The following is a 17,809-nucleotide window of genomic DNA, read 5'->3' on the forward strand; positions in this document are numbered from 1 at the left end:
ATGGAACAGGACAATATAACTTACCCCAGTTACTTTAGTTGTTTCCCCATCTTAGCTAACGTTATTTCTTATCTGGGTTGAGTCTCAGCCGGTTTGTCCTTATTCAAGCCCTCTATCCCAGCCAGACGCTGAGTAAACCTATTAACTGCTTTGTCCATATTTGATGAAATGGAGACAACAAAACTGGCTGTCATCTGCCTAATAAAGGCATTGTAGCATAAATTGCCTCATTTTCCCTAATGATCTGTATTGCACACTGGACAGGCTTGGGGATGAAAGAATAGAATATTGCAGCCCTACCTGAGTGAATCTTTGGACTAAATGCACATTCAGTCAATATTAACTTCTGGGTCCTGTGAGAGAAATAAGAGCCATTCAAACTTGATTCATCTATTCCTGTCAGTCTGTAGCCATGTCAATTCATATTGTGGTCAATGGTATCAAAAGCACCTGATGTAAAAGTCAAGCAGTCATGATTACTCTATCTGTTATCCGTTGTCACTCGGTCATCTACCAATGAGCCAAGTGTGTGTTTTTTTTTTTTTTTTTCCCCCCCCACTATATCCTGGTCTGAAAGTGGATTGCCTAGGATCTAGGAAATCTGAGACTCCAGGAGTTTCCATAGTTTTTTTTCACCATCACCACCACTTTTGTAGCCTACCCAGAAAAGGGAGTGGGTGATAATTAGTGAGATCTTAATGTCAAATGCTGGTTCTTGAGCAAGGGCTTAATGTAAACTTTGTTGATGCCTGCCCTCACTAAGAGAGAGTGACAGTTTCTACCAGTACAGACCCAGTGTCTCCTTTCTACATTTTATTATGCATCAAGGACAGGAGTCCGGTTTGGCAGTAATAGCCAAAAGTTCCCTAAATTCATCCAGAACATCAGTGAATGATGCTGACCAAAAATCAGAGAGCGTGTCCTGTTTATCACCCCTCTTCTGCCAAAATAAATGTGTTTCCCCTGGAGATGGTTGGCTCTGAATCAGGGTGATAAAAGTAAATTGAAAATTCCTCCAAGCAAGGACCCTTGACTCTGTTTCCAAGTGGTCATAGTCTGGATTAACCCGGAAGAAAAATTTAAAAGCACTAACTATTTATAGCTTGGCCAAGTGACAGCTAAGGGAGGACACAGTCTACCAGCATATAAAGACTATAAGTGCCAATAGGGGAGAGGACTTGTTTAATATGGTATGAGGATGTATCAGTAGGGGGTAATGAATATCAGAAAGAAACTTTATAGTGAGGTCTTACAGACTATGTAGTTCTCTCCGTTGGGAAGTAGTGGAAACCCAGTCTCCAAAGCTGCATGTGAGCCATTTGGTGAGTGTGTGAATAGTGTATGTAGAGTCTGTACACCGCCTGCATCAATACAGTTAATTGCTTTGTAGAGCTCTCTGGGGTACCTTGAATGTTATGGGGTGGTACTTGATAAAGACAGTCTGTTCAAATTCTTACATGTATCAAACTTTGTTCAAATTTAAATTACAACTAATGAATTAATTTTGAAAGAACTGAAAATTCTGAAGGCTGCTTTCAAATTAAAAATTGGGTGTGAAATTCTAAATTTACCATGTAAAATATGAAACTGATAGCAAAGAGTCTTGTATGGTCAAGTCTCTGATCTTGAAAATTGCTAACGCAAATGCCATTTTACATTCTAAGAGCATTTTGGGGTTATTCAGATAATCTGATCCACTACTGCCTGGTGGGTGGAGTTATTTGTTTTGAAGTGCTAGCAATGTACATGGTGTTGTACAGTATATAAAAATAGAGGCCCTATGCTGAAATCTTTATAATCTAATAGAACTGTGACTCTTTGAATATTCATTGTATGACTGATAGTATGTGGTGATTTAAAAATATATATATTTGATTTTCAAGATGCAACCTGGTCCACTAAAAATCTCCTCTGTAGAAGAATCCAAACAGCCCAGTACCAAATCACAGAAGAGTAAGACAGAAGCTCCTTCAACTTCAGTGGAAGAAAAAGGAGGTAACTTTCCAGAATGGTGTAAAAATGAAGATGTTGTTTAGTGTGGGGAGAAGAACAAAATGGTTATTTTTGGTACACTTTAGATTGTCTTATTACATTATAAAACTATTTGTTATGCAATCATTGGCAAGATATTTGCTCTAGGACATAAGAATGGTCTTTTCTATTCCAGTGGTGGGGTGGTCTGTGATTGCATTCTGGTTACTTTTCAGCCAGTGACTAGATATTTTTTTATGCAGCTGAAGACATGAATTAACTGGATTCTGAGGCTTGTACACAGGATTCAATAAGGATATCTTGGATTCTTGTCTCCTAGGTCTTCTAAGTTTCTGGTAACTGCAAGGGGCTTAATGTGGGTAAACTGCCAAGTCACAGTTTGTAGAAGTTGGGAGTGTCCTGTCCTTCATTCCTACCTTCAGTTAAATTCTGAGTGGGAAGCAGTGTCTGATTATTGGCCACTTATTATCTTTGCCTTGTGGGAGAAGGTGGCTTATTCATGCTCTGCATGTGGAATGTTCTTTCTTCACAACATAAACATTCAGGTATCTATACTATGTTATACACAGAAATTATACAAATAGTACTGTGTATGTTTGTTTTTATTTTACAGCAAGCTCAGAAGTAGCTCAGATAATTTCTGCAACAGGTGAAGCATTGTCAATTCCAGCTCCAGGCATGCAGGATGACACAGGTGAAAAAGATCACACACAAGGACACCATGAAGGGAAACACAAACCTGCTGCATCAGGTCCTTAAATGACTTATTAATCAGATCTAATGACCAGATCTAATGACTCAATCCTTCATGCCTTCTGCATGCAGACCTCTCACCAACTTGAGTGAATGTTCTGCGTGCTAAAGGACTGCAGGATTGAGCCTAATGAGTCCTTAGATAATGTGAAAAGATTTCTGCTTGATTAGTGCTTTGTGGAAAATCAGAACTGTATACATCTCACTCAACCTCCAATCTGGTGGTTTCTTTGCCAGAGTTCAGGAAAGATATGTATTGAGGGCCTTAGCGAAGAAGCATCAATCACAAAACTTTAAAACACACTGTAGCAAACCGATTAGAACAACTATGGCTTCTTTGCAATAATAGCATTTCCTTTTTTCGAAGATTTTTATTAGTATTATATCTAACAGGTCTCCGCGTCAATATGCCAACGGTAAACAAACACTTCAGAGTTAGCGTGAGCATTAAGAGTTAACTTGGTCTTGTGATTACAGCATAGGGCTGGGAGTCAGGAGATCTGGATTCTCATCTCCGCTCTTCCAGACTTCCTGTATGAAAACTTTTCAGTTGTCCACTTACTGTGTGTTTCGGGGGCAGGGAGAAATAGTGCAGTGTGAACGGCCCTAAACAGTGGGGGAATTGAACTCTGCTAATTGAAATTGTATCATCCCATCTTTCTATAGCCTCCCTCCTAACCTTTCACTGCTTTGGCTGACCTTCCCAGCCATGCTAACAAAGCAATGGAAATGGAAAACAATGGCTATTTACCATATGACAGTCCATGTTTAGTTTCCCAGTTGTATCTTAGCATTGCTTTCCATCTCAATTTTTTGTTCAGTTTATCCTTATACAACTGGCAGAAATGTAGGGATAAGTCTGATTATGTGTGTCTGTGCAGTTATCTTTGACTGCAAGGAGAGCTCAGGCTAAACTTTGCAACTCTGGAAATACAAGGTTTGAGGAGGTTGCTGGATGATGGTAGTGATGCTACCAATACAAATTAGACTCAAAAGGAAATGGTCCCTCCATGATAAGTAACCCTGGTACTAATTTTGTTTTTTCACTAAGCCTTGTCTTTCCCTCTGCATTTCTGAGCCTAGATGAGGAATATATGTGTGGAGACTCCCCTGCCATAAAAGAACGGCCACCAGAGGAGGTTGCAGCCCGTCTTGCACAGCAAGACAAAGAGGAACAAGAGAAGATTTCATGTATGTAAATTAAGATATTATTTGGTTGTCATAGATAGGAATTCACGCTGTTGTAAATATACAATATAGCCATATGTATACATGGTGGTGTACAAACGATAATTTATGAAGCAGCTACTGTGTTGTAGGTACACCTCTACCCCGATATAACGCTGTCCTCGGGAGCCAAAAAATCTTACAGTGTTATAGGTGAAACCGCGTTATATCGAAACCGCATTATAACTTGCTTTGATCCGCAGGAGGGAGCAGCGCCCCCCCTCCCCCCCCCCCCCCCCAGCACTGCTTTACCTCGTTATATCCAAATTCGTGTTATATCGGGTCGCATTATATCGGGGTAGAGGTGTATATAAGACTGCTTCCATACCCTTTCCGTTCTCTTCTTGTCTGATCCCTCTGCCTGTCTTACATTAGTAAGAATAAGTGGCATTCTTATTGTAGCAGAGTTAGCAATGCAGGGGCAGCATGAACCACACTGGGATTTGTGTTGGGCCACTGGGAAAGAATGACAAGAGAGCTGTGTTGGAGAGCAGACTGCTTCAGAGGGGAAAAGTCCATTACAGGGGATGTTACTCAGTGCTTAATTTGTGCCAGGGCTTGTGAGAACCTTTGTACTTGCCCTTGATGTAGCACAGTCCACAAACGGATAATTCTAAGGAATTCTCACTAATTCTTTTGGGTGGTGCCAATTGAGGAACTGTAGTGGGGGATATGAGTGTTACCCATATATATGCAAATGTTTTTTTATTATGGTAAGGGTGATTTAACTGTTTATTTCTCCAGCTCTTGCAGCAGCTTTGGAAGGAGCCCTAAGCAGTACTGCTCGAGTAACCCTTCAGGCAATTACTGCCCAGGAAGCTGCAGTACAAGCTGTTAATGCTCATGCTCAGATACTGAAGGAGGCAATGGATACTTCTGAGGTAAGCTGAATAAAATGCTGATGCAGTTCTTATTTTGTCTACTGAAGTATCTAGAAATGTTTATCATACAATTAAAGATAATATCAGATAATTGATTTTTCTCCTGGGGATAATCTCTAGCGTCTCCCATCTGATTTTGACTAGTCTTCATTGTAGTCTGTCTAAACTTACGAAAGTTTATCACAGGTGAAATTCATTTTAATATTTTTTTGGATTTTTTTTGCAGGGGAGGGTTTAACATGTTATGGCACTTTTGTTCCTCAGTTTCCCTGTCTGTGAAATAGGGATAGTTCTTATTTGCCTGCTCAATAGGGGTATTCAGAGAGTTAACATTTAATAGATGTGAAGTGTGTAGGAAATGAATACACTAAATATTGTGGTAAGGGCATCAAACAGCCTTATAACTCCCCTTTAGATCACTTTGTTAAAACCATTACTGTTGCTAAAATAGTTCCAGTGGATTTCTCTTGCTATAGAAGTTCATTTGGTAGTGTCTAGTAGTGAATATGGAATGTGTCATAATGGAGTCTCACATCAGAGGATTCAGCAAACACTATAAATGTACGAGGTTTCAGCAAACACTGTAAATGAACAAGTGTATGGCAGATCAGTCTGAAGTGAGAAGCGCAGACACAGTCGTATGTGGGACGGAAAAAATTGTCTGTGACCACTGCAAGCTATTGTATCCTTGCTTTGCAATGTTCATATTTTTCTTATAAGGTGTTAATACCTCTTTCTTCAAAGCGGTTAACAGAAACATGACAAATGTGCTGCCACCTTTCTCTGTCATGGGATGTTGCTTCCCAGTTACTGGGATCAACCTGGCATTTTTCAAGCTTGACTTCAGTGTATCTTTATGCCATTTGTACTGATCAACATAAGAGTGGGTGCCTTACGTTGACTAACCATAATATATGGCCTTGGGTGTTCTTGGGTTGGCCATACAAACAAGGGGCCCAGGCCAATGCAGTTGAGTTGTTATAAACATGCGTTGAATGCCAGACATCCGACAATGATTGATTAAGGAGTTTGTTTTAGGAACCTTGTACCATTATGTGACCCAGCAAACAGACTGAAGACAGCACATATGGAACTGATCAAGTTTCCTGGTATGGCGGTGATACCATATAGAAGTGTTAGCACAACTGCCTGATAAACGTTTAGCTTCGTGCTTATTTGTACGCTCATAGTGTTCCATAGGCAGTGTGACAACATTGCAAATACAAAGCAAGCTTTGGCTATGCGATTGGTAATCTCATAGTTAGTTGTGACAGCATGCTCCCTAAGTAACAAAACTTCTCCATGGACTTGAGGAGCATTGTATGCATCCCCTGGCACAAGTTGGTATAGTACTTCATTTTTCTTTCCGCTAACTGTGAAACCAAAGCAATTAACTACATGAGTGAAGTGATCAGTTATAAATTGACTATCACCAATCAAGTGAGCAACCAGTGCATGGTCATTAGCACATAAAAGCGCCTTAAGTAAATCTGCCACTTTTATGCAAGCATGGAAGCATTAAGCATTTATTCATGTAGAAATTAATAAATAGTCCTCTGTCAATGTTATGAAATGCATCCATAAGCGCAGGTGAAAAAAGGATGGAAAAGAGTGTGGGAGCTATCATGAACCTTGTTTGGTGCAACTGATTACTAGAAAGGAGTCTGATATCTTGCCATTTTCCACCAGTCTGGCCATCATCCCATCGTGCACCAAAGGACACACAAAAACTTTGAAGAGAATCCAAAGATTAATAAAAGTTTCCAAAGTTGTTCATGATCTACAGAATCAAAAGCCTTGGCTAAGTTGGTGGACACCATATGAAGGTCATGGTTTTTCTCCTGTCACTTTTCCTGAAGTTGATGGGCTGTGAAGATCATGTCTGTAGTGCCCTGTCCAGACCAAAATCCACATTGAGACTCAGGGAGGAAACACCTATCTTTTGGAAATTAAGTCTGTTCAGTATAACCCATTCAAGGCTTTTTCCAGCAATAGAAGGTAGAGAAATGCCATGATGATTATCAGTTTGCCTTATCACCCATATGAAAATAAACTATGTTGGCATACTTGAAATCCTGTAGCACCGACTCTTGCAATATGGTACCCAGCCTGCTTGTAGATCTGTGCTGGAATGGCACCTGGTCTGGGTGCTTTCCCTTGTAACCTCTACTTGACTGCTATTATGGTCTCCTATCAGGCTAGGGCTGGTACAAGCTCTTCTTTTAAAGGGTGCTGTGGGATAGTATTAATTGCTTTCTCAGAAATGTTGGAAGGGCAGTTGAGCACCAAACTGCAATGTTTGTTTATCAAGCAAGTATTTCTTTTTTGTCAGTTGAACGGATTGCTGTCCAGTGTGCAGACAGGGATTATTGCATTGCATCTGAGGCTATATGCAGCACAAAGGCCAGCAAAACAGCTTTGGTGGGTCTTTGTGATCTGCTGCCCATGGTAACTCCATGGCTTTATTTTTCTGACTGCTGATTTTTTTTATTTGCCAAAGTCTGGTATGAGCCACCTTCCTAGCTGCTGAATCCTTATCCTTAATGTAGACTTGATGGGTAGTATGCACTGAGTGTTTTGGGGTCATTCTCATCAAACCAGTCCTGGTTTCTCTTAACGAAGCCAAAAACTTCAGCAGCCATATTATATGTTGTATCTCAAAAATGTTTCGAGCTGTCTCTACATCCACTGAGATGTCTGTGGCTAAGGAATGTACATTAGCTATGCCAACATGCATATTTTCAGCAGAGGGCTGTTGCCTTCAGCAGTATTCTAGGTCAGAAGGTGTTCAAGTGGCTAATTAGCATTACAGGAGCATATCCATAACTAATAAGGACTGGGCTTGAGGGGTCTCCCATGTGGAAAGTCTGAAATGGTGATACCACTTTTCACATTGGGGAATTTGGCAATCAATGCTACTGGATTGATAGGAACTGTAAGAAAAATATATTAATCTGTTTTAAAATGAAAGGAACGTGATTAAATAGGTTAAACTGAATCTAAAGTTTGAATTTAAAAAAAAATATTTTTAAAACACAAGAACTAATATTCTAATTACTTGTATTGCATTTTTAAAGATCAGCAAGTATGAAGGAACGATAATCCACACCATGTAGAGTCAAGCACAGGAGTTTCCCAGTAGCGTCCAATCCAAAGACTGCTACATTGTTCTATTACAGGAGAATCAATGTGGAATTGACTAATTTATTTCACTGTTTAGTCAGGACAAAGTGCATAAAGTAAACAGCATAAATTCTGATAAAATGAGATTTTTAAAACTTTCAGTTGTTGGTATTAGTAACAAAGGTAATTGTTTTTATATGACTTAACTTGAAATATGCCCTTTTAAAAATTAACTTAACTGCAAATTTGTTAGGAACCTTTAAGTTTGTGCAGCTATTTTGAATTTCCATTCTTGCTGATAATTTTGTTAGTGGTTATAACTTGCCTAATTAGAAAGCTTGTGCTTCCTAGACGTCAGGAGAGAGAAAATCTGCTCAGTGGCGGACCTTGGAGGAAGCATTGAAAGATCGCAGGAAGGCTGTGGATGAAGCTGCTGATGCCCTTCTGAAAGCCAAGTAAGTTGTTCTGAGCATTTCATAGGCTTGATTTAATATCTCCAGTGTCAAATTTGGCAGAAATTGTAGAAACAACACACAGTAATCTGTATTTATGTAAATTAGATCGACCTTTTCATAACTAGATTATATCTATACCTGTACCAGCACCAAAGAATTTAACCCAAGCATACTCTTGATATAAGAATGCATAGCATGTGCTTCTCAGGTGTCTCTGGATCTGGTATTTTGCAGAACATTGATATGATAGAGAATCTGAAACAGTAAAATCTTAGATATCTTCATTGTTTCCTTTCCTTTTTCTAATAAAACAATGAATGAATCAGATCACTCTTGGAGCTTAGATACTATGGCAGTGAGACCAAACAACCCGAATCTGGTCTGAACTAGTCATTAGAAGAGACACTGGACATAATATAATTTTTCTTATCTTTCATATCTTACTCAGATAAAATCTTGGATAAACTTAAACAGTATTAGCAAACCTATTGCAGATATTTCACAGCTGGTCTTTGTATGTACAGGGATCAATAATACCATTAGGTATCATCAGTTGTAATGGCCAAAACTTTAAAACCTGGTTATGTAAAGTTAGGCTCCTTAGGATTTTGCACTAATTATATTAGAAACTTCAAACTTAAGAATAAGACACACATCCTTGTTTTTCAGATCATAATCCTTTTTCAACACATAATCCTAAAGTTTTGTATAACTACTTCTAAGTCTTTGTTAATGAGTTTTTAGTAGTTTATGCAGACTCTTGAAGACTAGTGATTTCAATGGTATTAAAGTGGGTATCTATGTGGAAGTAGGACAGACATCTAAAATTTGGTTATCTTGAAAAGACTCGTTCTGGGGAGATGCGAAAAACAAAACCTGGAAGCATGTGGGAAGAACTCAGGAAAGCCTGTCTGCAGAAACCCCCCAGAAAGCTAGTAAACAATACAAGTGCTCCTAATAGCCACTGACTGTGTGTAAACTTTTCAACAAGAAAATCCTTTTAAATTCAAAATGATTGGAGTGTTGAATGCTGCTTTTCCCCTCCCCTTAATGTTAGGAATAGTCAAACTGGTATCACTAGAGACAGTATCTTTTAAAGGACACTTGAGATAATTTATATATAAAAATCTGATTGGCTGCCATTGCTCTATTGCTTGTATTCATTTAGGACCTGCTTCATAGTCAATGGGAGTCTTTTTGTTTCAATGGGCTTTGGATCAGGAACGTAGTGCTGTTGTCTTGAGTTTCCAATTATGCGAGGGGAGAACTTAAATAAAAAAAAAAGGCCCGAAAACATTTCTATTAATGTTTGATTTTATAAATGTCTCTCCGTTTCCTTTTCGTCACACCTTCCAAAAAACTTGGGCCAAAAGTACTTTGTAAATATAGCCAATTCCCTTCTACAAATGTAAGCATTACTTTAGTACCTAAACTTTGCATTAACTAGAAGTGGCTCAGTTTTCAAATATCGGGTGCATTTGATTTGGCAGAGTACATCCAACCCAGTTCCCTGCATGTAACAATCTACAATTGCATATACAATTTAAGAACATAAAACTAAATGAGCTTACAAAATAAATCTGTGTCCTCACAACCCATCCTCTTGGGCAAAAAGTTTTATGAAGGAAAATTTCACACTAAATACAATCATAATTTCAAATCTATTAAAAACATTGAACCCTCTAGCAGCTCTGTTTAGAGTTTAAAGCTCTCCTTTAATTAGTTTGTTAGGTCATCTGATCAATCTCCTTGCCAGTGCAGATAATAAGGGAACTTCTGCATATGCTAATTAGTAGTTTCTGTCTTTTTTTCAGAGAAAAATTAGAGAAAATGAAGGGTGTGATTGATGATGCCAAGAAGTCTCAGATTGCTGGAGCCAAATCTCACATACTTGCTGCAGAAGAGAATCTTCATCATATGATAGTTGACCTGGACAATGAAGTCAAAAAGGTAATGTTTCCCAAGTCTGTTCTAATAAATCATCCTTTGCATAATGGGCAATTGCCAGCATGTGCAGAAACTCCTGCAATAGCTTAAAAATACGGAGTATAAATTCAGAATCATTCAGCTGTAATTTGAGCTTTTGCGCTGACGTGACAATGAACAATTTTCACAAGCTCCTGGTGGGGGGAAAGAAGTGGCTCCATTACTTGATCTGTTTTAGTGGGTGAATGCTTTCTTTAGTTTGATGGCAGTTGGGTAACTTGTAGCTTTTGAACATGGTGCTAGTTGTAAATCAAGAAGAATGGATGAATAGACGCACACTAAGCTAGCTTTGTTTGCTTTGATGTATTCAGGTACTATTGTTTTTCACGATGCTCTTGAGTTGCCTTTTTTTTCTCCTTCAGGAAAAAAATGTAAATAATATTATAGGTGACTTAGCAGGTTGTGATTTTCTTTAATCTTCATGAGAAATTCATATTGCTTTGAAAGATTGGAAAGGAGAGGCACCATGGTCCAGTGGTTAGAACACAGAACTAGGAGCAAGGAATTTCATCTCAGTTCTGCCAGTGACTTTCTATGTAGCCTCAGGCAAATCATTTACTTCTTTCTCAGCTTTCTTGTTTGTAACGTGAGGATAAAACTTAGCTGCCTTGCAGGGTTCTTATGACTTATAAAGCTGCTTTTATTGAAATGTGCCTTTTCTACTTGTCTTTATGTATTGATAGGAACATCGGCGCACAGATCTAAACTAGAACAGCTTTAGGGCCAGTCTTGGCTACAAACAATACAACATGATTGTCTCAGAACTGGCTGACTTAGAGCATAGATATGACCTTAACTGTGTTCCATTACAGTGCTAAACCCTTGGATGCGTTCAGGGACTTAGCCTGGATTTGGGATATTCTTAACGGTATGTTCACACTGCCAATTAAAAAATCTGCAGCACGGAGTCTCAGAGCCTGGGACAGCTGGCTTGGGCTGTGAGGCTAAAAATAGCAGTGTAGATGCTTGGGCTGGAGAGTGGAATCTTAGAGCTGTCCAGCCTGAGCCCAAATGTTTACACTAATCATATAGCCCTGAACCTGAGTCAACTGACCTGTGCCAGCCATGGCTGTGCCATGGGTCATTTATTGCAGTGTAGACATATCTTTTCAGTCCTGTCTACACTATGGGTTGGCATAGTCTGACTTCATTATATGTACTGTGTAGATGGGGGAGGTCTCAATAGCTCCCAGTAATGAGTTATTGTATATGAGAGGTGTCATAACTATAAAGGGAAGGATAACAGCCCTCCTGTGTACAATACTATAAAATCCCTCCTGGCCAGAGACTCCAAAATCCTTTTACCTGTAAAGGGTTAAGAAGCTCGGGTAACCTGGCTGACACCTGACCCAAAGGACCCATAAGGGGACAAGATATTTTCAAATCTTGGTGGGAGGAAGGCTTTTTGTTTGTGCTCTTTGTTTTTGGTGGTTGTTCACTCTTGGGACTGAGAGGGACCAGACATCAATCCATGCTCTCCAAATCTTTCTGAACAAGTCTCTCATCTTTCAGACTTGTAAGTAAACAGCCAGGCAAGGCGTGTTAGTTTTATCTTTGTTTTCTCAACTTGTAAATGTACCTTTTACTAGGGTGTTTACCTCCGTTTGCCGTAACTTTGAACCTAAGGCTACGGGGGGGGGGGGGGGGGGGGTTCCTCTGGGCTCTTTAAGTTTGATTACCCTGTAAAGTTATTTTCCATCCTGATTTTACAGAGATGACCTTTTTCTTTAATTAAAAGCCTTCTTTTTAAGAACCTGATTGATTTTCCTTGTTTTAGATCCAAGGGGGTTGGATCTTGATCCACCAGGAGTTGGTGGGAGAAAGGAGGGGGGATGATTAATTTCTCCTTGTTTTAAGATCCAAGGGGTTTGGATCTGTATTCACCAGGGAATTGGTGAAGAGTCTCTCAAGGCTACCCAGGGAAGGGAATTAGCACATTTGGGAGTGGTGGCAGCGGACCAGATCTAAGCTGGTAGTTAAGCTTAGAACTTTTCATGCAGGCCCCCACATCTATACCCTAATGTTCAGAGTGGGGAAGGAGCCTTGACAAGAGGTTTGGGGGAAACTATATTGAGGTCAGTTTTTTTTTCTAGCAAATTTGCCTTGTAAGTTAGTAATAGACCTCTCCTCTGTCACTAATGAGTAGAAGTGTGGTGCTTGTGCTGTGTGTGTGTGTGTGTGTGTGTGTGTGTGTGTATTAGGGCTTTCGAATAATCACAGTTAACCCATGCAATTAACTCAAAAATTAATTGCGATTAAAAAAATTAATATTGATTAATTGCACTGTTAAGCAATAGAATACCAACTGAAATGTATGAAATATTCTTGGATTTTTTTTACATATTGAGTTCTATTACAACACAGAAAATGAAGTATACAGTGTTCACTTTATATTATTTTTGATTACAAATATTTGCACTGTAAAAATGATAAACAAAAGAAATATTATTTTTCAATTCACCTCATACAGATACTGTAGTGCAGTCTCTTTACTGTGAAAGTGTAACTTACAAATGTAGATTTTGTTTTGTTATATAACTGTACTCAACAACAAAACAATGTAAAACTTTGGAGCCTACAAGTCCACCCAGTCCTACTTCTTGTTCAGCCAATCGTTAAGACAAACAAGTTTTGTTTACATTTACGGTAGATACTGCTGCCTGTTTCTTATTTACAATATCACCTGAAAGTGAGAACTGGTGTTCACATGGCACTTTTGTAGCTGGCGTTGCAAGGTATTTGTGTCAGATATGCTAAACATTCGTATTTCCCTTCGTGCTTTGGCCACCATTCCAGAAGACATGCTTTCATGCTGATGATGCTCGTTAAAAAAATTAATCCGTTAATTAAATTTGTGACTGAACTCCTTGGGGGAGAATTGTATGTCTCCTGTTCTGTTTTACCTGCATTCTGCCATATATTTCATGTTTATAGCAGTCTCGGATGATGACCCAGCACATGTTCATTTTAAGAACATTTTCACAGCAGATTTGATAAAAAGCTAAGAAGGTACCAATCTGAGATTTTTAAAAATAGCTACAGCACTCGACCCAAGGTTTTAGAATCTGAAGTGCTATCCAAAATCTGAGACGGACAAGGTGTGGAACATGGTTTTAGAAGTCTTAAAAGAGCAACACTCCAATGCGGAAACTACAGAACCAAAACCATCAAAAAAGAAAATCAACCTTCTGCTGGTGGCATCTGACTTAGACAATGAAAATGAACATGAGTCAGTCCGCATTGCTTTGGATCATTATTGAGCAGAACATCAGCATGGACGCATGTCCTCTGGAATGGTGGTTGAAGCATCAAGGGATGCATGAATCTTTAGCGCATCTGGTACATAAATATTGTGCGACACCAGTTACAACAGTTCCATGTGAACGCCTGTTCTCCCTTTCAGGTGACATTTGTAAACAAGAAGCGGGCAGCATTATCTCCTTCAAATTGTAACCAGACTTGTTTGTCTGAGCAATTGGCCGAAGTAGGACTGATTGGACTCATAGGCTCTAAAGTTTTACATATTTTATTTTTGAATGCAGTTATCTTTTTGTACATAATTCTACATTTGTAATTTCAGCTTTCATGGTAAAGAGATTGCACTACGGTACTTGTATGAAGTGAATTGAAAAATACTATTTGTTTTTTTACAGTGCAAATATTTGTAATAAAAACTAAATATAAAGTGAGCACTGTACACTTTGTATTCTGTATTGTAATTGAAATCAATATATTTGAAAATGTAGAAAACATCCAAAAATATTTAAATGGTATTCCGTTATTTAACAGCGCGATTAATTGCGATTAATTTTTTTCATCGCTTGACAGCCCTAATATATATGATTTAATACTTGCCTTCAAAGGTAAATCTAACCCAATTTTTATTTATTTATATCTTTGTAGGTTCAGGCAGCACAATCTGAGGCTAAGATCGTAGCTCAGTACCATGAACTTGTGGCTAAAGCTAGGGATGAATTTCAGCGAGAACTGGATAGTATCACTCCAGAAATACAAACTGGCTGGAAGGGGCTAAGTAAGTCTTGGACTGTTATGTTACCTTTAATGTTTAATGATGCACAAAGCACTTTCTTTTCCAAGAGCACTACAGCTGCGTATATGGACATACAGTTGTTTTAATTTTCTGTTTCTCTACATTGTAGCTAGTTTAATTGTAAACTATTGTGAATTAATTTTAAAATCGCAAGTAATCTGAACCAACTGGTACAGAAAGCCCTCATTTTGAATAGGTAATTTATGGAGCAATTGTACTCTTGCAGATGAAATCACAAGATGGTTTCTGGGTGGGTAGCTTGAAGAAAGCACCCGCACTGAAACTTGACATTGGAAAGGTACTTGATTGTCCTCTGTTGGAGTCTTTTAAACTTCCAGGTGTTCCGAGAGTAGTGATGTAGAGCAGGCCTGCACAACATGCGGCCCGGGGGCCACATGCGGCCCGTGTGGGCTCATTGTGCGGCCCGCGGGGGTTGAGTAGATGGGCTCACTGTGCGGCCCGCGGGCGGGGGGGAGGGGGGGCGAGTAGACAAGCGGCGGGGGGGGGGGGGGGCTGAGTAGGTGAGCAAGAGGGCAGTGGCAGGGAATGAGTAGAGTAAGCCCATATTATGGAAAGAGAAGGCCAGGTGCAACTGAAAAGGGTCCTTTCAATAAAGCACAAGCAACTGTTATTTGTGGAACAACTAGAGTAACTTAGTTTTGTTTTTCTACTTGTTTCCATTAAAAAATCAAATCTGTAATATTTCCCTTCTGAGATTCTTAATGGAATATAGAACAGGAGTACTTGTGGCACCTTAGAGACTAACAAATTTATTAGCGCATAAGCTTTCGTGGGCTATTGCCCACTTCTTCGGATGCAGCAGCCCACGAAAGCTTATGCGCTAATAAATTTGTTAGTCTCTAAGGTGCCACAAGTACTCCTGTTCTGTTTGTGGATACAGACTAACACGGCTGCTACTCTGAAACCTGTCATTAATGGAATATGAACTGTATAAATCAGTAAACTGTTTAAAGATCACTGTATCTGAGTTTTTTATAGAATATGGGTGAAGTAACCAGTGTACAGTTGGCTAGATTAAATTAACTTGAACTGAAATGGAGCAAGTCCATTTAATGTCACACGGAAGCTTTCTTGAGATACTGCTGAACAGCTACTGCTCTACTGTATTAGTGACCATTAGATAACATGACAGCTATGTTAATCAACAGAGATCAAGCATAAGGATGTTTTTCTTTTTTAAAGTATGTGTTATTAAATACCTTGGTTTTGCCCTGTCGCCGAGTCCCTTTGAGTAAAGCCCCTAAGCATATGCATAACTATTCCCTTTTCAAAACATAGAATTTAAGCATATTCTTAAATGCTTTGTGAAATCAGGGCCTTCCTTCTGAAGAATGGTTTGGCATTTATCTGGCACTGGGAGTCTATAACTTTCTGACAATGTTTAGCTCCCTAGACATAGTTGAGGCTATCACTTAATGGCTTTCCAGGGATGTTTTAATGATTCATCTTATGGATATGCAGAGGCATGTTTATAATTTAAGAAGTGTTTTTTTTTTTTTTTTTTAATGATGATTGTTTAAATTGTCGCTTTGTGGTGTTGTAGTGGATACTGATATGATTCTGAGAGAATTCTGCTGTTTTTTTTAGTGTGCTCATATCCCTTCATGCTCATCTCACTGTAGAGGCCCATAGCTTTTGGATGCATGCAGTGGAAAGCAAGACCTGTGTTGGAAATAGTGTATTTTACCCCAGATACTTGTGTTCATATTTATGTGGTCAGAGAAATTGGCAGCAGTAACTGCAGCACTGAACTTTGAAGAGTAAATGCACAGTAACTTAGAAAAATGTGTTTTTACTTCTCGGGTGACTTACTAAATATGGTTCCACAGATAGTGGAGTATTGTGTTAGAGCAGCAAATAAGCCTGGTCTGATAACATTACAGCTTTTCTGTCGGTGAAATTGGAGTTTTTTATTCTTTGGGGAATTTCTCTGCTAGGTGCTTGGGTATTTTTCTCCTGGCCCAGGGGTAGGCAACCTATGGCACACGTGCTGAAGGCAGCACTTAAGCTGATTTTTCAGTAACACTCACGCTGCCCGGGTCCTGGCCACCGGTCTGGGGGGGCTCTGCATTTTAATTTATTTTTAAATGAAGTTTCTTAAACATTTTAAAAACCTTATTTACTTTACACACAACAATAGTTTAGTTATATATTATAGACTTACAGAAAGAGACCTTCTAAAAATGTTAATGTATTACTGGCACACGAAACCTTAAATTAGAGTGATTAAATGAAGACTCGGCACACCACTTCCGAAAGGTTGCCGACCCCTGTGCTAGCCCATATTATGAACCATTTGAAACATATTTAAGTAGTGAGTCACAAATTCTTTAAACAGTAATTTTAAATTTCATTTACCTTACTTAAAGGACTTGTATAGTTTGAGCTATAGGAAATGTTGTCATAATAAATCTTGTACCTGCGCACCTCATGCAATTAATGCAGTCTGGATTTGTATCCTAGCACAAAACAAGGGGGGAAGCCAGCCAGCCAGCAAGCATTATTCAGGAAACTTCAGTTATGCTGTTTTGATGATGGTTTACCAAACAATCTAAGATTTTGTTTTATATCCAATATACAAAAAATAATTGTCATAGATTTTAATGAGTTGGCTTCTGAATTACAGTCTATGTATTTGTAGACATAACATTTGTGTACATTACAGGTTGTGTATTAATAGCAGTAGTTCACCTTATATTTTCTGTGATTACTGCTTTTATTTTTAAGTAATTTGTAACAGCCATTTAAAAAAAAAAAAACTTCACTTCAGGCCCAAAAATAGCATTTCAGGCCTTTGCAGATGGTGAACTGTTTTTGCCAAATTCTCTGTCAAATGTGAGCAGCCTTTTTAAATGTAAAAGGCTGTGTCTAGAAAAATGAACATATTGGAACTCACGGCTATGAATTGTAGCAGGTTCATTTTTCAGGTGTTTAGTTCTGCACTCCGTGTTAATTCTTGAAATTATTTCCTAGCTTCCATGCTCGGGCCCTGATCCTGCAAGTGACAGTGCACTTCAGTTGGGCTCCATGCAAGTGTAGATAGATGTCCCATTTGCAAGCTGTTAATTGCAGGGCAAGGGCACAAAGAGGCCACATTCACGTTGTGTTTTCTGGGGAAAATCTTCCCTGTGCTGGTCTGTCTTAAATTTCAGTCTTGAGAGAGCTTCATTTGAGCAAATAAATTTGACAAGTTTAATGAACCACATTGCTGCTCATAATTAAATGCTTCAGAGTTGTAATCTGAAGTTTTTGTGTGTCTAGTAATAGGTAAGTTGTGGACACCTCTGCTTTGGAGTAACTGAAAGACTAACTTCAAAGTG

General features: G+C 38.9%; 1 protein-coding gene across 4 annotated transcripts in view; it reads left to right on the forward strand.

The window, feature by feature from the left end:
- IMMT (inner membrane mitochondrial protein) overlaps positions 1–17,809 on the forward strand; it is a 34,757-nt gene that overhangs the window by 9,671 nt on the left and 7,277 nt on the right. For 2 of the 4 annotated variants that reach the window (XM_054030652.1, XM_054030650.1), the window contains exons 4-10: positions 1,884–1,995; positions 2,606–2,743; positions 3,829–3,936; positions 4,717–4,853; positions 8,328–8,431; positions 10,246–10,381; positions 14,321–14,450. In XM_054030652.1, the coding sequence (XP_053886627.1) occupies positions 1,884–1,995; positions 2,606–2,743; positions 3,829–3,936; positions 4,717–4,853; positions 8,328–8,431; positions 10,246–10,381; positions 14,321–14,450 (865 nt within the window). Of the gene's footprint in view, positions 1–1,883; positions 1,996–2,605; positions 2,744–3,828; positions 3,945–4,716; positions 4,854–8,327; positions 8,432–10,245; positions 10,382–14,320; positions 14,451–17,809 lie in introns of those variants that run through there. The other 2 variants (XM_054030651.1, XM_054030653.1) reach the window with 2 other exon arrangements.

Source organism: Malaclemys terrapin, chromosome 5 (genome assembly GCF_027887155.1).
Source record: "Malaclemys terrapin pileata isolate rMalTer1 chromosome 5, rMalTer1.hap1, whole genome shotgun sequence".
Taxonomy (NCBI): Eukaryota; Metazoa; Chordata; order Testudines; family Emydidae; genus Malaclemys; species Malaclemys terrapin.